This window comes from Oncorhynchus keta, unplaced genomic scaffold (assembly GCF_023373465.1).
Source record: "Oncorhynchus keta strain PuntledgeMale-10-30-2019 unplaced genomic scaffold, Oket_V2 Un_contig_18504_pilon_pilon, whole genome shotgun sequence".
NCBI classification, from domain to species: domain Eukaryota; kingdom Metazoa; phylum Chordata; class Actinopteri; order Salmoniformes; family Salmonidae; genus Oncorhynchus; species Oncorhynchus keta.
In genome coordinates this window covers 36,342-55,896 of record NW_026280953.1, presented here as the reverse complement: position 1 = coordinate 55,896, position 19,555 = coordinate 36,342, and the positions used below count along the sequence as shown (strand labels likewise).

General features: G+C 41.0%; 1 protein-coding gene across 1 annotated transcript in view; it reads left to right on the top strand.

The window, feature by feature from the left end:
* Nucleotides 1-19,555, top strand: part of LOC127920151 (NLR family CARD domain-containing protein 3-like) — a 41,125-nt gene that overhangs the window by 13,933 nt on the left and 7,637 nt on the right. Inside the window, 4 exon segments of the mRNA XM_052503945.1 lie at nt 1,098-1,208; nt 16,880-16,964; nt 17,094-17,322; nt 17,697-19,467. Of these exon segments, the coding sequence (XP_052359905.1) occupies nt 1,098-1,208; nt 16,880-16,964; nt 17,094-17,322; nt 17,697-19,467 (2,196 nt within the window).

Sequence of the window (19,555 nt, the reverse complement as noted above, 5' to 3'; positions counted from 1 at the left end):
TAATTTCTTTAAACAATAAAAGCTAATTTACTTTTCTGAAAATGGATATATAGTGTTGGCTGGAAACCACTGATCTGAAACCTTTAGGATGTTCAACAACGCACTGTGGGGTCACTTGGGGGCGCTGTGGGGTCATTGTGGGGGCACTGTGGGGACACTTGGGGACACTGTGGGGACACTGTGGGGACAATGTGTGGACACTTGGGGACAATGTGGGGACACTGTTGGGACACTGTGGGGACAATGTGGGGACAATGTGGGGACACTGTGGGGACAATGTGGGGACAGACATAAATCTCTTGGCATGTTTTATTAACTACATATGTTGTCTCTGACCTGGTATCAGTGACATGACATCATCATCTTTAGTCTACATTAGACTAGAGACTGAAGGTCTGTTTCTGTTGTGTTGAAGCCATCATCATCTTTAGTCTACATTAGACTAGAGACTGAAGGTCTGTTTCTGTTGTGTTGAAGCCATCATCATCTTTAGTCTACATTAGACTAGAGACTGAAGGTCTGTTTCTGTTGTGTTGAAGCCATCATCATCTTTAGTCTACATTAGACTAGAGACTGAAGGTCTGTTTCTGTTGTGTTGAAGACATCATCATTTTTAGTCTACATTAGACTAGAGACTGAAGGTCTGTTTCTGTTGTGTTGAAGCCATCATCATCTTTAGTCTACATTAGACTAGAGGCTGAAGGTCTGTTTCTGTTGTGTTGAAGCCATCATCATCTTTAGTCTACATTAGACTAGAGACTGAAGGTCTGTTTCTGTTGTGTTGAAGCCATCATCATCTTTAGTCTACATTAGACTAGAGACTGAAGGTCTGTTTCTGTTGTGTTGAAGCCATCATCATCTTTAGTCTACATTAGACTAGAGACTGAAGGTCTGTTTCTGTTGTGTTGAAGCCATCATCATCTTTAGTCTACATTAGACTAGAGACTGAAGGTCTGTTTCTGTTGTGTTGAAGCCATCATCATCTTTAGTCTACATTAGACTAGAGACTGAAGGTCTGTTTCTGTTGTGTTGAAGCCATCATCATCTTTAGTCTACATTAGACTAGAGACTGACGGTCTGTTTCTGTTGTGTTGAAGCCCAATCCATCAGGAGAGACCAGACTCACCCAGCTGTCTGTCCGTGAAGAGTGACGGGTCTATGGACGTTTTCTATGATTGCGAAGATGGAGACTTTTCTGCATTTACAGGGTAAGTAGTACTCATGGTACATACCAGGTATCTATAGTATATACCAGGTATGTATTCACAGAGAGACAGCAGTCTGTCCATGAAGACTCCAGTCTATGATACTGCCAACATCACAGAGTAAATACTCTTGGTATATATAATCACAGAGTAAATACTCCTGGTATATACCAGGTATCTAATCACAGAGGTAATACTCCTGGTATATACCAGGTATCTAACCACAGAGTAAATACTCCTGGTATATACCAGGTATCTAATCACAGAGTAAATACTCCTGGTATATAATCACAGAGTAAATACTCCTGGTATATACCAGGTATCTAATCACAGAGTAAATACTCCTGGTATATACCAGGTATCTAATCACAGAGTAAATACTCCTGGTATATACCAGGTATCTAACCACAGAGTAAATACTCCTGGTATATAATCACAGAGTAAATACTCCTGGTATATACCAGGTATCTAATCACAGAGTAAATACTCCTGGTATATACCAGGTATCTAATCACAGAGTAAATACTCCTGGTATATACCAGGTTTCTAATCACAGAGTAAATACTCCTGGTATATACCAGGTTTCTAATCACAGAGTAAATACTCCTGGTATTGATACAAATAGCGTGTTTGTGTTCAAAATGTTAAACACAGGTTCTACAAATCCCAGAGCACAAAACAGACAAGGTTTTAAAAATCTAACTTTTAAAAGGTTGTATTCTGTTAACTCATACCCAAGTAAAACTGAATGCAAGCTCTTCAACTGATTGCTTCCTGCACCCGCCCCCCCGACTAGCATCACTACTCTGGACGGTTCTGACTTAGAATACGTGGACAACTACAAATACCTGGGTGTCTGGTTAGACTGTTAACTCTCCTTCCAGACTCACATTAAGCATCTCCAATCCAAAATTAAATCTAGAATCGGCTCCCTATTTCGCAACAAAGCCTCCTTCACTCATGCTGACAAATATACCCTCGTAAATCTGACTAGCCTACTGATCCTCGACTTCGGCGATGTCAATTACAAAATAGCCTCCAACACTCTACTCAGCAAACTGGATGCAGTCTATCACAGTGCCATCCGTTTTGTCACCAAAGCCCCATACACTACCCACCACTGCGACCTGTATGCTGTTGTTGGCTGGCCCTCACTACATATTCACCGCCAAACCCACTGGCTCCAGGTCATCTGTAAGTCTATGCTAGGTAAAGCCACGCCTTATCTTAGCTCACTGGTCACAAACACAGAACATAAAGCCAACACATAAACAAACTTAGTCCCATACACATGGTTAGCAGATGTTATTGGTTACATACACATGGTTAGCAGATGTTATTGTTCACATACACAGGGTTAGCAGATGTTATTGGTTACATACACATGGTTAGCAGATGTTATTGGTTACATACACATGGTTAGCAGATGTTATTGGTCACATACACATGGTTAGCAGATGTTATTGGTCACATACACAGGGTTAGCAGATGTTATTGGTTACATACACATGGTTAGCAGATGTTATTCACATACACATGGTTAGCAGATGTTATTGGTCACATACACATGGTTAGCATATGTTATTGGTTACATACACATGGTTAGCAGATGTTATTCACATACACATGGTTAGCAGATGTTATTGGTTACATACACAGGGTTAGCAGATGTTATTGGTTACATACACAGGGTTAGCAGATGTTATTGGTCACATACACAGGGTTAGCAGATGTTATTGGTCACATACACATGGTTAGCAGATGTTATTGGTTACATACACAGGGTTAGCAGATGTTATTGGTTACATACACAGGGTTAGCAGATGTTATTGGTCACATACACAGGGTTAGCAGATGTTATTGGTCACATACACAGGGTTAGCAGATGTTATTCACATACACAGGGTTAGCAGATGTTATTCACATACACAGGGTTAGCAGATGTTATTGGTCACATACACAGGGTTAGCAGATGCTATTGGTCACATACACAGGGTTAGCAGATGCTATTGGTCACATACACAGGGTTAGCAGATGCTATTGGTCACATACACAGGGTTAGCAGATGTTATTGGTCACATACACAGGGTTAGCAGATGTTATTGGTCACATACACAGGGTTAGCAGATGTTATTGGTTACATACACATGGTTAGCAGATGTCATTGGTTACATACACATGGTTAGCAGATGTTATTCACATACACATGGTTAGCAGATGTTATTGATCACATACACAGGGTTAGCAGATGTTATTGGTCACATACACATGGTTAGCAGATGTTATTGGTTACATACACAGGGTTAGCAGATGGTATTAGTCACATACACATGGTTAGCAGATGTTATTGGTCACATACACATGGTTAGCAGATGTTATTGGTCACATACACATGGTTAGCAGATGCTATTGGTCACATACACAGGGTTAGCAGATGTTATTGGTTACATACACATGGATAGCAGATGTTATTGGTCACATACACATTGTAACGGTTTTGACTTGAGGTTATTATTTATAGGGGTGCCAGGTAGGTTGTGCCTACCAGAGAAAACATTGGTTTCTCCTTTTAGTTTGGGTGGGAATGAGTCCCATCTGGTCCGTCAAGTCTACACCAATACAAAGGACTTATGTAAAAGTCAGGATGGAAATAAACTTTTCATAAACCCTTAAAACATTGGAAAGAACTTCAAAAACAACTATATTCTGTTGCGTGGGTTGTATTAGCAACAACAATGATTACACACACACATATAATAATATCACAATGAGTTCTGGTTCCTCCAGAAATGTCCTGTACCTCGGGCCTAAAAAGAGTCCTGCCCGGTAAAGGAGTTCAGTGAACTCAAGTGACTTTTGTCACGCGATGTTTGTCCGTTCATTCAGTGTAGCGTAAACCCAGTATTAAACATACAATCAATATAACAATTACTTTACCACAGAACTTTAAAGCGGATCAACTGTTAATTAAGTCCTCAACTACAACTAACTACATAAATCACAGTATACATCACATCCAAACAAATGAAATACCGTATACAAAAAGGTGGTAGTCAGTCGGTCAGTCAGACAATCCAATCCGCCAATAGATCTCCAGCGGAGAAAGGCCACGAAGAACGGAGAGGTGTAGTCCAGGGACGCGATGAGTGGATCCGATCCTGGGTAAACTCTCTTAGGCTACAAAACACACGTTTAACGGCAACAAAACAAACGGAATAGAGAAGCTTCGGAACTGAGGGTTGAACACATCCTCATGCACGTCTCCATCACAACCCCACTTTCGTGCCGCTGATGCTGGCTATTTAATTGGGAATTAAAGGGAAAGCGCCCTATTGGAAGGAGCTGCACTGAGACGGTTCAGAAAAATTCAGGGCCGTCACAACATGGTTAGCAGATGTTATTGGTCACATACACATGGTTAGCAGATGTTATTGGTCACATACACATGGATAGCAGATGTTATTGGTCCCATACACATGGTTAGCAGATGTTATTGGTCACATACACAGGGTTAGCAGATGTTATTAGTCACATACACATGGTTAGCAGATGTTATTGGTCACATACACATGGTTAGCAGATGTTATTGGTCACATACACATGGTTAGCAGATGGTATTGGTTACATACACATGGTTAGCAGATGTTATTGGTCACATACACATGGTTAGCAGATGTTATTGGTCACATACACATGGTTAGCAGATGCTATTGGTCACATACACAGGGTTAGCAGATGTTATTGGTCACATACACATGGTTAGCAGATGCTATTGGTCACATACACAGGGTTAGCAGATGTTATTGGTTACATACACAGGGTTAGCAGATGTTATTAGTCACATACACATGGTTAGCAGATGTTATTGGTCACATACACATGGTTAGCAGATGCTATTGGTCACATACACATGGTTAGCAGATGCTATTGGTCACATACACAGGGTTAGCAGATGTTATTGGTTACATACACAGGGTTAGCAGATGTTATTAGTCACATACACATGGTTAGCAGATGTTATTGGTCACATACACATGGTTAGCAGATGTTATTGGTCACATACACATGGTTAGCAGATGCTATTGGTCACATACACAGGGTTAGCAGATGTTATTGGTTACATACACATGGATAGCAGATGTTATTGGTCACATACACATGGTTAGCAGATGTTATTGGTCACATACACATGGTTAGCAGATGTTATTGGTCACATACACATGGATAGCAGATGTTATTGGTCCCATACACATGGTTAGCAGATGTTATTGGTCACATACACAGGGTTAGCAGATGTTATTGGTCACATACACAGGGTTAGCAGATGTTATTGGTCACATACACAGGGTTAGCAGATGTTATTGGTCACATACACAGGGTTAGCAGATGTTATTCACATACACATGGTTAGCAGATGTTATTGGTCACATGGTTAGCAGATGTTATTGGTCACATACACAGGGTTAGCAGATGTTATTGGTTACATACACAGGGTTAGCAGATGTTATTGGTCACATACACAGGGTTAGCAGATGTTATTAGTCACATACACAGGGTTAGCAGATGTTATTGGTCACATACACAGGGTTAGCAGATGTTATTGGTCACATACACAGGGTTAGCAGATGTTATTCACATACACATGGTTAGCAGATGTTATTGGTCACATGGTTAGCAGATGTTATTGGTCACATACACAGGGTTAGCAGATGTTATTGGTTACATACACAGGGTTAGCAGATGTTATTGGTCACATACACAGGGTTAGCAGATGTTATTGGTCACATACACAGGGTTAGCAGATGTTATTGGTCACATACACAGGGTTAGCAGATGTTATTGGTCACATACACAGGGTTAGCAGATGTTATTGGTCACATACACAGGGTTAGCAGATGTTATTGGTCACATACACAGGGTTAGCAGATGTTATTGGTCACATACACATGGTTAGCAGGTGTTATTGGTCACATACACAGGGTTAGCAGATGTTATTGGTCACATACACAGGGTTAGCAGATGTTATTGGTTACATACACATGGTTAATAGATGTTATTGGTTACATACACATGGTTAGCAGATGTTATTGGTTACATACACATGGTTAATAGATGTTATTGGTTACATACACATGGTTAGCAGATGTTATTGGTCACATACACATGGTTAGCAGATGTTATTGGTTACATACACATGGTTAGCAGATGTTATTGGTCACATACACATGATTAGCAGATGTTATTGGTCACATACACATGGTTAGCAGATGTTATTGGTCACATACACATGATTAGCAGATGTTATTGGTCACATACACATGGTTAGCAGATGTTATTGGTCACATACACATGGTTAGCAGATGTTATTGGTCACATACACATGGTTAGCAGATGTTATTGGTCACATACACATGGTTAGCAGATGTTATTGGTCACATACACATGGTTAGCAGATGTTATTGGTCACATACACATGGTTAGCAGATGTTATTGGTCACATACACATGGTTAGCAGATGTTATTGGTCACATACACATGGTTAGCAGATGTTATTGGTCACATACACATGGTTAGCAGATGTTATTGGTCACATACACATGGTTAGTAGATGTTATTGGTTACATACACATGGTTAGTAGATGTTATTGGTTACATACACATGGTTAGCAGATGTTATTGGTTACATACACATGGTTAGCAGATGTTATTGGTCACATACACATGGTTAGTAGATGTTATTGGTTACATACACATGGTTAGTAGATGTTATTGGTTACATACACATGGTTAGCAGATGTTATTGGTTACATACACATGGTTAGTAGATGTTATTGGTCACATACACATGGTTAGCAGATGTTATTGGTTACATACACAGGGTTAGCAGATGTTATTGGTCACATACACAGGGTTAGCAGATGTTATTGGTCACACACACATGGTTAGCAGATGTTATTGGTTACATACACATGGTTAGCAGATGTTATTGGTCCCATACACATGGTTAGCAGATGTTATTGGTTCCATACACCTGTTTAGCAGATGTTATTGGTCCCATACACATGGTTAGCAGATGTTATTGGTCACATACACATGGTTAGCAGATGTTATTGGTCCCATACACATGGTTAGCAGATGTTATTGGTCACATACACATGGTTAGCAGATGTTATTGGTCACATACACATGGTTAGCAGATGTTATTGGTTACATACACATGGTTAGCAGATGTTATTGGTCACATACACAGGGTTAGCAGATGTTATTGGTCACATACACAGGGTTAGCAGATGTTATTGGTCACATACACAGGGTTAGCAGATGTTATTGGTCACATACACAGGGTTAGCAGATGTTATTGGTCACATACACAGGGTTAGCAGATGTTATTGGTCACATACACAGGGTTAGCAGATGTTATTGGTCACATACACATGGTTAGCAGGTGTTATTGGTCACATACACAGGGTTAGCAGATGTTATTGGTCACATACACAGGGTTAGCAGATGTTATTGGTTACATACACATGGTTAATAGATGTTATTGGTTACATACACATGGTTAGCAGATGTTATTGGTTACATACACATGGTTAATAGATGTTATTGGTTACATACACATGGTTAGCAGATGTTATTGGTCACATACACATGGTTAGCAGATGTTATTGGTTACATACACATGGTTAGCAGATGTTATTGGTCACATACACATGATTAGCAGATGTTATTGGTCACATACACATGGTTAGCAGATGTTATTGGTCACATACACATGATTAGCAGATGTTATTGGTCACATACACATGGTTAGCAGATGTTATTGGTCACATACACATGGTTAGCAGATGTTATTGGTCACATACACATGGTTAGCAGATGTTATTGGTCACATACACATGGTTAGCAGATGTTATTGGTCACATACACATGGTTAGCAGATGTTATTGGTCACATACACATGGTTAGCAGATGTTATTGGTCACATACACATGGTTAGCAGATGTTATTGGTCACATACACATGGTTAGCAGATGTTATTGGTCACATACACATGGTTAGCAGATGTTATTGGTCACATACACATGGTTAGTAGATGTTATTGGTTACATACACATGGTTAGTAGATGTTATTGGTTACATACACATGGTTAGCAGATGTTATTGGTTACATACACATGGTTAGCAGATGTTATTGGTCACATACACATGGTTAGTAGATGTTATTGGTTACATACACATGGTTAGTAGATGTTATTGGTTACATACACATGGTTAGCAGATGTTATTGGTTACATACACATGGTTAGTAGATGTTATTGGTCACATACACATGGTTAGCAGATGTTATTGGTTACATACACAGGGTTAGCAGATGTTATTGGTCACATACACAGGGTTAGCAGATGTTATTGGTCACACACACATGGTTAGCAGATGTTATTGGTTACATACACATGGTTAGCAGATGTTATTGGTCCCATACACATGGTTAGCAGATGTTATTGGTTCCATACACCTGTTTAGCAGATGTTATTGGTCCCATACACATGGTTAGCAGATGTTATTGGTCACATACACATGGTTAGCAGATGTTATTGGTCCCATACACATGGTTAGCAGATGTTATTGGTCACATACACATGGTTAGCAGATGTTATTGGTCACATACACATGGTTAGCAGATGTTATTGGTTACATACACATGGTTAGCAGATGTTATTGGTCACATACACATGGTTAGCAGATGTTATTGGTCACATACACATGGTTAGCAGATGCTATTGGTCACATACACAGGGTTAGCAGATGTTATTGGTCACATACACATGGTTAGCAGATGCTATTGGTCACATACACAGGGTTAGCAGATGTTATTGGTTACATACACAGGGTTAGCAGATGTTATTAGTCACATACACATGGTTAGCAGATGTTATTGGTCACATACACATGGTTAGCAGATGTTATTGGTCACATACACATGGTTAGCAGATGCTATTGGTCACATACACAGGGTTAGCAGATGTTATTGGTTACATACACAGGGTTAGCAGATGTTATTAGTCACATACACATGGTTAGCAGATGTTATTGGTCACATACACATGGTTAGCAGATGTTATTGGTCACATACACATGGTTAGCAGATGCTATTGGTCACATACACAGGGTTAGCAGATGTTATTGGTTACATACACATGGATAGCAGATGTTATTGGTCACATACACATGGTTAGCAGATGTTATTGGTCACATACACATGGTTAGCAGATGTTATTGGTCACATACACATGGATAGCAGATGTTATTGGTCCCATACACATGGTTAGCAGATGTTATTGGTCACATACACAGGGTTAGCAGATGTTATTGGTCACATACACAGGGTTAGCAGATGTTATTGGTCACATACACAGGGTTAGCAGATGTTATTGGTCACATACACAGGGTTAGCAGATGTTATTCACATACACATGGTTAGCAGATGTTATTGGTCACATGGTTAGCAGATGTTATTGGTCACATACACAGGGTTAGCAGATGTTATTGGTTACATACACAGGGTTAGCAGATGTTATTGGTCACATACACAGGGTTAGCAGATGTTATTAGTCACATACACAGGGTTAGCAGATGTTATTGGTCACATACACATGGTTAGCAGATGTTATTGGTCACATACACAGGGTTAGCAGATGTTATTGTTCACATACACAGGGTTAGCAGATGTTATTGGTCACATACACAGGGTTAGCAGATGTTATTGGTCACATACACAGGGTTAGCAGATGTTATTGGTCACATACACAGGGTTAGCAGATGTTATTGGTCACATACACAGGGTTAGTAGATGTTATTGGTCACATACACAGGGTTAGCAGATGTTATTAGTCACATACACATGGTTAGCAGATGTTATTGGTCATACACACAGGGTTAGCAGATGTTATTGGTCACATACACAGGGTTAGCAGATGTTATTGGTCACATACACAGGGTTAGCAGATGTTATTGGTCACATACACAGGGTTAGCAGATGTTATTGGTCACATACACAGGGTTAGCAGATGTTATTGGTCACATACACAGGGTTAGCAGATGTTATTGGTCACATACACAGGGTTAGTAGATGTTATTGGTCACATACACAGGGTTAGCAGATGTTATTAGTCACATACACATGGTTAGCAGATGTTATTGGTCACACACACAGGGTTAGCAGATGTTATTGGTCACATACACAGGGTTAGCAGATGTTATTGGTCACATACACAGGGTTAGCAGATGTTATTGGTTACATACACAGGGTTAGCAGATGTTATTGGTCACATACACAGGGTTAGCAGATGTTATTGGTCACATACACAGGGTTAGCAGATGTTATTGGTCACATACACAGGGTTAGCAGATGTTATTGGTCACATACACAGGGTTATCAGATGTTATTGGTTACATACACAGGGTTAGCAGATGTTATTGGTCACATACACAGGGTTAGCAGATGTTATTGGTCACATACACAGGGTTAGCAGATGTTATTGGTCACATACACAGGGTTAGCAGATGTTATTGGTCACATACACAGGGTTAGCAGATGTTATTGGTCACATACACAGGGTTAGCAGATGTTATTGGTCACATACACAGGGTTAGCAGATGTTATTGGTCACATACACATGGTTAGCAGGTGTTATTGGTCACATACACAGGGTTAGCAGATGTTATTGGTCACATACACAGGGTTAGCAGATGTTATTGGTTACATACACATGGTTAATAGATGTTATTGGTTACATACACATGGTTAGCAGATGTTATTGGTTACATACACATGGTTAATAGATGTTATTGGTTACATACACATGGTTAGCAGATGTTATTGGTCACATACACATGGTTAGCAGATGTTATTGGTCACATACACATGGTTAGCAGATGTTATTGGTCACATACACATGGTTAGCAGATGTTATTGGTCACATACACATGGTTAGCAGATGTTATTGGTCACATACACATGATTAGCAGATGTTATTGGTCACATACACATGGTTAGCATATGTTATTGGTCACATACACATGGTTAGCAGATGTTATTGGTCACATACACATGGTTAGCAGATGTTATTGGTCACATACACATGGTTAGCAGATGTTATTGGTCACATACACATGGTTAGCAGATGTTATTGGTCACATACACATGGTTAGCAGATGTTATTGGTCACATACACATGGTTAGCAGATGTTATTGGTCACATACACATGGTTAGCAGATGTTATTGGTCACATACACATGGTTAGCAGATGTTATTGGTCACATACACATGGTTAGCAGATGTTATTGGTCACATACACATGGTTAGTAGATGTTATTGGTTACATACACATGGTTAGTAGATGTTATTGGTTACATACACATGGTTAGCAGATGTTATTGGTTACATACACATGGTTAGCAGATGTTATTGGTCACATACACATGGTTAGTAGATGTTATTGGTTACATACACATGGTTAGTAGATGTTATTGGTTACATACACATGGTTAGCAGATGTTATTGGTTACATACACATGGTTAGTAGATGTTATTGGTCACATACACATGGTTAGCAGATGTTATTGGTTACATACACAGGGTTAGCAGATGTTATTGGTCACATACACAGGGTTAGCAGATGTTATTGGTCACACACACATGGTTAGCAGATGTTATTGGTTACATACACATGGTTAGCAGATGTTATTGGTCCCATACACATGGTTAGCAGATGTTATTGGTTCCATACACCTGTTTAGCAGATGTTATTGGTCCCATACACATGGTTAGCAGATGTTATTGGTCACATACACATGGTTAGCAGATGTTATTGGTCCCATACACATGGTTAGCAGATGTTATTGGTTACATACACATGGTTAGCAGATGTTATTGGTCACATACACATGGTTAGCAGATGTTATTGGTCCCATACACCTGTTTAGCAGATGTTATTGGTCACATACACATGGTTAGCAGATGTTATTGGTAACATACACAGGGTTAGCAGATGTTATTGGTCACATACACAGGGTTAGCAGATGTTATTGGTCACATACACAGGGTTAGCAGATGTTATTGGTTACATACACATGGTTAGTAGATGTTATTGGTCACATACACATGGTTAGTAGATGTTATTGGTCACATACACATGGTTAGCAGATGTTATTGGTTACATACACATGGTTAGCAGATGTTATTGGTTACATACACAGGGTTAGTAGATGTTATTGGTCACATACACAGGGTTAGCAGATGTTATTGGTCACATACACATGGTTAGTAGATGTTATTGGTTACATACCCATGGTTAGTAGATGTTATTGGTTACATACACATGGTTAGCAGATGTTATTGGTTACATACACATGGTTAGCAGATGTTATTGGTCACATACACATGGTTAGTAGATGTTATTGGTTACATACACATGGTTAGTAGATGTTATTGGTTACATACACATGGTTAGCAGATGTTATTGGTTACATACAAATGGTTAGTAGATGTTATTGGTCACATACACATGGTTAGCAGATGTTATTGGTTACATACACAGGGTTAGCAGATGTTATTGGTCACATACACAGGGTTAGCAGATGTTATTGGTCACACACACATGGTTAGCAGATGTTATTGGTTACATACACATGGTTAGCAGATGTTATTGGTCCCATACACATGGTTAGCAGATGTTATTGGTCCCATACACCTGTTTAGCAGATGTTATTGGTCCCATACACATGGTTAGCAGATGTTATTGGTTACATACAAATGGTTAGTAGATGTTATTGGTCACATACACATGGTTAGCAGATGTTATTGGTTACATACACAGGGTTAGCAGATGTTATTGGTCACATACACAGGGTTAGCAGATGTTATTGGTCACACACACATGGTTAGCAGATGTTATTGGTTACATACACATGGTTAGCAGATGTTATTGGTCCCATACACATGGTTAGCAGATGTTATTGGTCCCATACACCTGTTTAGCAGATGTTATTGGTCCCATACACATGGTTAGCAGATGTTATTGGTCCCATACACCTGTTTAGCAGATGTTATTGGTCCCATACACATGGTTAGCAGATGTTATTGGTTACATACAAATGGTTAGTAGATGTTATTGGTCACATACACATGGTTAGCAGATGTTATTGGTTACATACACAGGGTTAGCAGATGTTATTGGTCACATACACAGGGTTAGCAGATGTTATTGGTCACACACACATGGTTAGCAGATGTTATTGGTTACATACACATGGTTAGCAGATGTTATTGGTCCCATACACATGGTTAGCAGATGTTATTGGTCCCATACACCTGTTTAGCAGATGTTATTGGTCCCATACACATGGTTAGCAGATGTTATTGGTCACATACACATGGTTAGCAGATGTTATTGGTCCCATACACATGGTTAGCAGATGTTATTGGTTACATACACATGGTTAGCAGATGTTATTGGTCACATACACATGGTTAGCAGATGTTATTGGTCCCATACACCTGTTTAGCAGATGTTATTGGTCACATACACATGGTTAGCAGATGTTATTGGTCACATACACAGGGTTAGCAGATGTTATTGGTTACATACACATGGTTAGCAGATGTTATTGGTCACATACACATGGTTAGCAAATGTTATTGGTCACATACACATGGTTAGCAGATGTTATTGGTCACATACACATGGTTAGCAGATGTTATTGATCACATGCACAGGGTTAGCAGATGTTATTGGTTACATACACAGGGTTAGCAGATGTTATTGGTTACATACACAGGGTTAGCAGATGTTATTGGTTACATACACATGGTTAGAAGATGTTATTTCCAATGGCTGCCTAGGAACAGTGGTTAACTGCCTTGTTCAGGGGCAGATTTTTACCTTGTCAGCTCAGGGATTCAATCTAGCAACCTTTCGGTTACTGGCCCAACACTCTAACCATGAGGCTACCTACCGCCACAGACAAATGTGGTATCACTTGTTATACATAATTATTATACATAAATCTTTGCGAAAAACACAAGACATACTGTTGCATGTAGGTCTATATTATTTATAGATTGATCATATAGAAATATAAAACATAATTTTTAACTACTACAAAGCAATTACATGTGACGCAGGAACCATTGACTCACTGCATTATTCTATAGTATTATCAAGACACCTGCTGTTAACTCTTAACTACTTAGGACAGCTCACGATGTGTCCTAAATATCTGCCGACTAGGTGGGACTAGAGACTTCATGCATAGCTTTAATTTATACCCATAAGTGTAAACTGTCTTTATTCTCAGCACTTATACGACCAAAGTTCTACTCCGAGACGCTTTGTGGGTATGGACCCAGATCTCAACATATTGTTATAAAAAAAACATAAGAATGTTTGTTTTACATAATAATACAAAATGAATATTACTAATGTAATCCACTGTAAAGACTGGGTTCAGTTGATTGTGTTGCACTGCTCATGTCCGCGTTCTGGAACTGTCCGCGTCCCCGTACCGAACTGTCCACGTCCCCGTACAGAACTGTCCGCGTCCCCGTACAGAACTGTCCTCGTCCCCGTACAGAACTGTCCGCGTCCCCATACAGAACTGTCCGCGTCCCCGTACAGAACTGTCCCCGTCCCTGTACAGAACTGTCCGCGTCCCCGTACAGAACTGTCCGCGTCCCCGTACAGAACTGTCCGCGTCCCCGTACAGAACTGTCCTCGTCCCCGTACAGAACTGTCCGCGTCCCCGTACAGAACTGTCCTCGTCCCCGTACAGAACTGTCCACGTCCCCGTACAGAACTGTCCGCGTCCCCGTACAGAACTGTCCGCGTCCCCGTACAGAACTGTCCGCGTCCCCGTACAGAACTGTCCGCGTCCCCGTACAGAACTGTCCGCGTCCCCGTACAGAACTGTCCGCGTCCCCGTACAGAACTGTCCGCGTCCCCGTACAGAACTGTCCGCGTCCCCGTAGAGAACTGTCCGCGTCCCCGTACAGAACTGTCCGCGTCCCCGTACAGAACTGTCCGCGTCCCCATATAGAACTGTCCGCGTCCCCGTACAGAACTGTCCGCGTCCCCGTACAGAACTGTCCGCGACCCCGTACAGAACTGTCCACGTCCACGTCCCCGTACAGAACTGTCCCCGTCCCTGTACAGAACTGTCCGCGTCCCCGTACAGAACTGTCCGCGTCCCCGTACCGAACTGTCCGCGTCCCCATACAGAACTGTCCGCGTCCCCGTACAGAACTGTCCGCGTCCCCGTACAGAACTGTCCACGTCCACGTTCGGTGTGGCGCCAAGGATATTGTCCGGTTGCGCGCAGAGTGGACTGAGGTGATCTTGGGGAATAACGACGGAGTTTGTTACAGTGTTGAAACGCCGAAGTTTAATGTTCAATTAGCTTTTTTCTTTACGGTCAGGGACAGTATGAGTGTAGCCAGATCCTTTTCACTCTCTATCCTTGTTTCAATTTGTGGTTCACCGGATTCGTCATCATCATCGAGACGAGGGACAGACGAATGACCTGCTAACTAACCAAGCTAGTCGGTACAGCTCGGTAAGCTAGCTAGCTACTCTACCAGCAGCATCCTAGTTATCCTAGCTAGTCGGTACAGCTCGGTAAGCTAGCTAGCTACTCTACCAGCAGCATCCTAGTTATCCTAGCTAGTCGGTACAGCTCGGTAATCTAGCTAGCTACTCTACCAGCAGCATCCTAGTTATCCTAGCTAGTCGGTACAGCTCGGTAATCTAGCTAGCTACTCTACCAGCAGCATCCTAGTTACCATAGCTACCACTACATCATCACCGGCTGTCTGCATTTCTTGTGGACCGATGGAGCTCCCCGGTTGTTTCTTCCACCTGTTAAATCCCGGTGAGGCTTCTCCCTCTCTCGTTGACGGATGCTGGCTACCTCTGTCAGGTTCTCCTCTCTTCACTAGATGGACGGTAACTTTAGTGTTTAAACCCTCTGTGTCCAAGGACCGAACTTTTGAATATTATTTTCAGGGCGCCTCAATAGCAGGTATTGAACCCCGGGTAAATAATCACTAGTCAGATCCTCAACCTCAGTATACATTCATTATAAAATTCATCTTAATATCTGATATTGTGAGTAAACAACCCCGAGAGTGCGTCTTCCAGCCCTCCAATAAATTACATCATTCAACCCTCCCGGTTAGTAAATTTACCTCAACATCCCCCGGAGAAGGCAGAGTAACAACACCAGCCTTTTAGCGGGGCTGACAGACTGACTAGAACGCTCGCGTCGCTAAGTAACGAGTAACGACACCAGGAGAAGGCAGTCTATAATTCCTATAAAACCTATAGAGTTTAGAAAGGGAGACTTTTCTACTGAACAAAGGTAAGAAGAACTCATGGGTCCTGGTCAGTGAGTTAAACAACACTGTCTCTAGTCATTTCTCCTCCCATTTTCCCATTTATTGTTGTTGTTTTCATAATCCATAGGCTCATCATATTGTCCATTTTCATAGTCCTAAAACAATATTAAACAAACACAACATTCCCTCAGTGTGTGTGTGTATGTGTGTATGTGTGTGTTTGTGTGTGTGTGCACTCCCTGGATGAGGAGATGTAATCTCATGTTTTGTCCACAGAAACCAACAGGAGAGATCAGAGTCAGAGATTCTCAGTGGTCAGTCTTCCCAGAGTCATCAAACAGACCTGGCCTCCATATTCAGTGTATGTGGTCCTGTTATGTACATTTGTTTTTGTTTACCTCAAGTAAAGTTGATCTGTCAATCATTCATTAATGTGTTAATGAGAAAGCATTTAGTCTCTTGCATAACTAATTTACTTGATTTATTTCAGTTGCTTGAAGAGAAAATTATGATATTTGTGAAGAACGAGCTGAAGATGTTCAAGAGGATTCTTAGGCCAGAACTCCCAGAAGGCTTTGAGAGTCAGCAGCAGGATAAGGAAGTGGTGGATGCTGATGATGAGAAGCAGGAGAGCAGTGCCAGAGAGGCAGCTCTGAAGATCACACTGCACATCCTGAGGAAAATTAACCAGAATGAGCTTGCTGACACACTGGAGAAATGTAAGATCTGTTTGCCTCATGTTGAATGATGTTTTATAACATTTAAAAGATGTAGCTAAAGTACAGTTAAAGTAGCTGTGTAACTCAATGATATTGTAGCAGCCTTAACACAACACCTAGTGACCTCATCAAGTAGCAGCAGGGATGTGTTGTGGTGATTCATTTAGAGAGAGAGAGAATATTAATAATACCATCAATAATACCAATAATAATATAATCAGTCACACCAGTCTGTAATGCATTATGAAAACATTTACACATAAATACAGTCAGTTAAGAGAATGAATTATTATAATGTACAACTTTATAACAGTACTACAATACTGTAGGCATTAAAACATATGTAATATTAATATCCTCTGTGTTATTTCTAGATTCAGATGAGCTTGCTGTGATTTGCCAACGTGAACTCAAATCTAATCTAAAGAAGAAGTTTCAATGTGTATTTGAGGGGATCGCTAAACAAGGAAACCCAACACTTCTCAATAAGATCTACACAGAGCTCTACATCACAGAGGGTGGAACAGGAGAGGTCAATAATGAACATGAGCTGAGACAGATTGAGACAACAACCAGGAAACAAGCAAGACCAGAGACTCCAATCAAATGTAACGACATCTTCAAACCCTTAACTGGACAAGATAAACTTATCAGAACTGTGCTGACAAAGGGAGTCGCTGGCATTGGAAAAACAGTCTCTGTGCAGAAGTTCATTCTGGACTGGGCTGAAGGAAAAGCAAATCAGGATGTCCAATTTGTATTTTCATTCCCTTTTCGGGAGCTGAATTTGATGAAAGGCGACAAACACACTTTGATTGAACTTCTTAATCACTTCTCAATGGAAACCAAACAATCAGGAATCTCCATCTACAACAAGTACAAAGTTATGTTCATCTTTGATGGTCTGGATGAGTGCCGACTGCCCCTAGACTTCCAGAAGAACAAGATCTGTTGGGACGTCACAGAGTCAACCTCAGTGGATGTTCTGCTGACAAATCTCATCAAGGGAAATCTGCTTCCCTCTGCTCTCATCTGGATAACTACCCGACCTGCAGCAGCCAATAAGATCCCTTCAGGGTGTGTTGACCAGGTGACAGAGGTACGAGGGTTCAATGACCCACAGAAGGAGGAGTACTTCAGGAAGAGATTCAGTGATGAGGACCTGGCCAGCAGAATCATCTCACACATAAAGACATCAAGGAGCCTCCACATCATGTGCCACATTCCAGTCTTCTGTTGGATTTCTGCAACAGTCCTTGAACACATGCTGAAACATAAGAGAGAAGAGATGCCCAAGACTCTGACTGAGATGTACACACACCTTGTGGTGTTTCATACCAAACAGAAGAATGAAAAGTATCTTGGGAAAGAAGAGACAGGTCCACACTGGAATAAAGAGAGCATTCTGTCACTGGGAAAACTGGCTTTTCAACAGCTTGTGAAGGGCAATCTGATTTTCTATGAAGAAGACCTGAAAGAGGCTGGCATTGATGTCAATGAAGCCTCAGTGTACTCAGGATTGTGCACACAGTTCTTTAAAGAGGAGTGTGTGCTGTACCAGGACAAGGTGTACTGCTTTGTTCATCTGAGCATTCAGGAGTTTCTGGCTGCTGTATATCTGTTCCTCTCATTCATCAACAACAATGAGAATCTAATGGACAAACTGCAAACAAACGACGAGCCTGAAGTTACTTTCTACAAGAGTGCTGTGGATAAAGCCTTACAAAGTGAGACGGGAAACCTGGACCTTTTCCTCCGCTTCCTTCTGGGCCTCTCACTGGAGTCCAATCAGAAGCACTTACAAGGTCTAATGACAAAGACAAGAAGCAGCTCACAGAGCCATGAAGAAACAGTCAAGTACATCAAGGAGAAGATCGGGGAGGATCTCTCTCCAGAGAGGAGCATCAATCTGTTCCACTGTCTGAATGAACTGAATGACCATTCTCTAGTGGAGGAGATCCAAAGATACCTGAGATCAGGAAGTCTCTCAAAACCCAACCTGTCACCTGCACAGTGGTCAGCTCTGGTCTTTGTGTTGCTGACTTCAGAAAAGGAGCTGGATGTGTTTGACCTGAAGAAATACTCCAGATCAGAGGAAGGTCTTCTGAGGCTGCTGCCAGTGGTCAAAGCCTCCAGAGTTGTTCTGTGAGTAAATATCAGAACTAATCATCAGGAAGAAATATTAATTTTTGAGTAATCTGGATTATAATATGTATATAATATTATATTGAAT